The 4,676-nt window shown below is 44.5% G+C and overlaps 1 protein-coding gene across 9 annotated transcripts in view; it reads right to left on the bottom strand.

Annotated features, from left to right (window-relative positions):
• The window catches only part of XPNPEP3 (X-prolyl aminopeptidase 3), a 78,594-nt gene that overhangs the window by 15,904 nt on the left and 58,014 nt on the right, over positions 1 to 4,676 (bottom strand). For all 9 annotated transcript variants that reach the window (XM_017870265.1, XM_017870264.1, XM_017870266.1 and 6 more), the window contains one exon: positions 3,564 to 3,649. In XM_017870265.1, the coding sequence (XP_017725754.1) occupies positions 3,564 to 3,649 (86 nt within the window). The remainder of the gene's footprint in view (positions 1 to 3,563; positions 3,650 to 4,676) is intronic.

The raw sequence follows: 4,676 nt of genomic DNA, 5'->3' as shown, positions 1-4,676 counted from the left end.
TTGAGACGGAGTCTCGCTCTGTCGCCCAGGGTGGAGTGCAGTGGCCGGATCTCAGCTCACTGCAAGCTCCGCCTCCTGGGTTTACGCCATTCTCTCGCCTCAGCCTCCCGAGTAGCTGGGACTACAGGCGCCCGCCATCTCGCCCGGCTAATTTTTTGTATTTTTTTTTAGTAGAGATGGGGTTTCACCGTGTTAGCCAGGATGGTCTCGATCTCCTGACCTCGTGATCCGCCCGTCTCGGCCTCCCAAAGTGCTGGGATTACAGGCTTGAGCCACCGCGCCCGGCCTATTATTATTTTTTTAAGACGGTCTCACTCTGTTGCCTAGGCTGGAGTGCAGTAGTGCAGTCACAGCTCACTGCAGCCTTGACCTCTGGGCTCATGTGATCCTCCCACTTTAGTCTCTCTAGTAGCTAGGAGTACAGGCCCATGCTACCATACCCAGCTAATTTTTTTCTTTCATGATTATATATGAAATGCTTCACAAATTTGCATGTCATCCTTGCATAGGGGCCACACTAATCTCTGTATTGTTCCAATTTTAGTGTATGTGCTGCTGAAGGAAACACTTTTAAAGTTTTTTTGTAGAGATGGGGTTTTGACATGTTGCCCAGGCTGGTCTGGAACTCCTGGGCTCAAGTCATCTGCCAGCCTTGGCCTCCCAAAGTGCTGGGATTACAGGATGAACCACAATGCCTGACCGAATTTATAATTTTTATTGACATATAATTCATTTATCATAAAATTCCTTCACTTAAAAAAGTGTACAATTCAGTGGTTTTAAGTATATTCACAATGTTGTACAACCATCACTACTACTAATTCCAGAAAATTTTCATTACCATCTCCTCCAAATCTTGTATCTGTTAGCAGTCACTCCCTTTTCCTTGCTTTTTTTTTTTTTTTTACAGTTGGGGTCTTGCTCTTTTGCTCAGGCTGGAGTGTACTGGCTATTCACAAGCTTGTTCCCACTACTGATCAGTACAAGAGTTGTGACCTGCTCTGTTTCTGATCTGGGCCAGTTCAGCCCTCCTTAGGTAACGTGGTAGTTCCCCACTCCTGAGCAGATACCATATTGATGATGGACTTGTTGCAGACACCTGATCAACATAGTGGACTGCAGCTTAGAACCCTTGGACTCAAGTGATCCTCCTGCCTCAGCTTCCTGAGTAGCTGAGACTATAGGTGCATGCCACTATGCTTGGTCATTGTGGGGTTTTTTTCTTTTTATTTTTTTTGCGACAGGGTCTGGTTCTGTCACCCAGGCTGGACTGCAATGGTGCAATCTTGGCTCACTGCAGCCTCTGTCTCCTGGGCTCAAGCAATCCTCCCACCTCAGCCTCCTGAGTAGCTGGGACTACAGGCACGTGCCACTATGCCTGGCTAATATTTTTGTATTTTTTGTAAAGACCAGGTTTCACTATGTTGCCCATGTTGGTCTTCAACTCCTGAGCTCAAGTGATCCTCCTGTCTTGTCTCCCAAAGTGCTGGGATTACATGAGGCACCTCGCCTGGCTGTCCTTTTGTGTTTTTAAAAATACTTTTATCACCCAAATATTCACCCCAAGATAATTTTCTTTGTGCTCATTTTTAATATATTTGATACACTCATTTGTAATATATTTGATATAACTAAAACCTCTTTTAGTTAATAGGCTCCTCCTCTACCTCTTTTCATTTCCTTGTAATGTATTTGTTAAAGAATCCAGGCTGCTTGACATAGTTTATCAGTCTAGATTTTGCTAACTGTGCAGTTACAGACTGAATGTTTGTGAATTAGGAGGTAATTATTCTGAGGTAACAAATATTACCTAGTGTTTGGTTTTGTTAGCTAGTTGCTCTGTTTATGTGACAATTTGAAAAGTTTGAAAAACTATCCTGCTGCTGCCATCTTCCCAGAATCCCTGGTTCTTTTTAGTTTCTATTTCTCATTGAGATTCTCCATCTGTTCGCTCATTATGCCTACATCTTCCTTTAACATATCTATAACAGCTACTTTAGAGTCCTTCTGCTAATTGGAACATTAAGATCATTTCTCCTTTTTTTTTTTTTTTTTTTTTTTTTTACCTTTTTCTTAAGATGGAGTCTCACTCTGTCGCCCAAGCTGGAGTGCAGTGGTGCAATCTCAGCTCACTGCAACCTCCCCCTTCCTGGTTCAAGAAATCTTCCTGCCTCAGACTCCTCAGTAGCTGGGATTACAGGCGCCCGCCACCACGCCCAGCTAATTTTTGTATTTTTAGTAGAGACAGGGTTTCACGTGTTGGCCAGGTGGTCTTGAACTCCTGACTTCAAGTGATCCACCTGCCTCGGCCTCCCAAAGTGCTAGAATTACAGGCGTGAGCCACTGTACCTGGCCGGGATTATTTCATCATCAGATTTTCTTGAATACAGGTCACAATTACCTGTTTCTTCTCACGTCTAGCAATTTTATTAACTTGGATAGATTCAAACTACAAACTCTGTTTTCACTGGGAAGCAACTAAAATATCTTCTGAGTTTATTCTGCTTCTAGCTGCTGGTATTTTGCTGAGCCTCGTGAGGCCTCCTCAGAACACACAGTTTAGTGATCAGCCAAGGATTTTTAAATATTCTGTATGCAGATTTTGGGGCTCACAGTTTCTGCGAGCCCTTCTCGTCAAGGATTTTCCTTCATCTTTCTGGCTATTCTGCCAGCACCCAAATCTATCCTTTGATATCTTAAATCGATAAGGCTGTGGCTTTCTGCTGCCCAAACTATGTGCACTGGGCAATGTCCACAGGCAAAAAGCCCTATTCACCAACTTTATCCATTATAGTTTTTCTTTTTTTTTTGAGACAGAGTCTTGCTCTGTAGCCCAGGCTGGAGTGCAGTGGTGCGATCTCGGCTCACTACAAGCTCCGCCTCCCGGGTTCACGCCATTCTCCTGCCTCAACCTCCCAAGTAGCTGGGACTACAGTCGCCCACCACCACGCCTGGCTAATTTTTTGTATTTTTAGTAGAGACGGGGTTTTACCGTGTTAGCCAGGATGGTCTCGATCTCTGGACCTTATGATCCGCCTGCCTCGGTCTCCCAAAGTGCTGGGATTACAGGCATGAGCCACTGTGCCTGGCCAGTTTTTTTTTTTTTTTTTTGAGATGGAATCTCACTCTGTCACCCAGGCTGGAGGGCAGTGGTCCAATCTTGACTCACTGCAACTTCCATCCCTTGGGTTCAAGTGATTCTCCTGCCTCAGCCTCCCGAGTACCATGCTCAGGCTAATTTTTGCATTTTTAGTAGAGACGGGGTTTCACCATTTTGGTCAGGCTGGTCTTGACCTCCTGATCTCAGGTGATCTGCCTGCCTCGGCCTCCCAAAGTGTTGGGATTAAAGGTATGAGCCACCACGCCTGGCCCATTACAGTTTTTTAAAAATGGACTTTTACCTGGCTAACACAACAGTCTTAGAAAATAATAAGGAGCTTTGCAACCTAACTTGACCAGGAATGGACCTATAGTGTTTCTTTAGTCATTCATTCCAAATATAGCCATATTCCAACTCATACTCCTAAGAAGCAGTGGGGTATGTTACTCTGTAGAAACCCTACCTGCCATTGACTGGCCAGGTACGTGTGATGTCACTCACATAGCCGGAAGACTCACAACCTCCATCCAGAAGCACCATTTCCCCATCCTGGAACAAAGTAAGACAGGTTAAAGTGGATAAGCTCATGATTATAAGTTGTTTCTAGTAATCCTAATCCAAAGTATGCCTTTTTTTTTTTTTTTTTTTTTTTTTTGAGGCGGAGTTTCACTCTTGTTGCCCAGGTTGGAGTGCCATGGCATGATCTTGGCTCACCACAACCTCCGCTTCCCAGGTTCAAGTGATTCTCCTGCCTCAGCCTCTGAGCAGCTGGGATTATAGGTGCTTGCCACCCCACCTGGCTAATTTTGTATTTTTAGTAGAGATTGGATTTCTCCATGTTGGTCAGGATGGTCTAGAACTTCCGACCTCAGGTGATCTGCCCACCTCGGCCACCCAAAGTGCAGGAATTACAAGCATGAGCTATCGCACTTGGTCCATTTTTTTTTTTAAAGCTCTAATTTGAAGGACACTAATTGCTGGTTTCTTCTATTTATCTACACAGCATCTAAACTTTTCAGATGTTTGAAACACGGGGCATGTGAAAACAAAACAAAACTTTTCAGATGAATTCACACCGCCTCAAGAAAGTTGGCAATGCATAGTGTTTAAGTGTATAGGCTTTGGAACCAGATTCCTTGGGATTGAATTACTAGGTATAAACATTAGCACATCATAAATATCACTATAATCGGTTTTTTTTTTTTTTTGAGATGGAGTCTTGTTCTGTCGCCCAGGCTGGAGTGCAGTGGCCGGATCTCAGCTCACTACAAGCTCCGCCTCCCGGGTTTACACCATTCTCCTGCCTCAGCCTCCCGAGTAGCTGGGACTACAGGCGCCCGCCACCTCGCCCGGCTAGTTCTTTGTATTTTTTAGTAGAGACGGGGTTTCACCGTGTTAGCCAGGATGGTCTCGATCTCCTGACATCGTGATCCACCCGTCTCGGCCTCCCAAAGTGCTGGTATTACAGGCTTGAGCCTCCGTGCCCGGCCTATTATCGTTTTTTTAAAGAAAAAACACCCCATATGCTTTTGCTTTGTTGGTATATGAAAAAAGAAAAAAATAATCCTATATACGC

Source organism: Rhinopithecus bieti, unplaced genomic scaffold (assembly GCF_001698545.2).
Source record: "Rhinopithecus bieti isolate Rb0 unplaced genomic scaffold, ASM169854v2 scaffold_4967, whole genome shotgun sequence".
NCBI lineage: Eukaryota > Metazoa > Chordata > Mammalia > Primates > Cercopithecidae > Rhinopithecus > Rhinopithecus bieti.
This window is presented reverse-complemented; position numbering and strand designations above follow the sequence as displayed.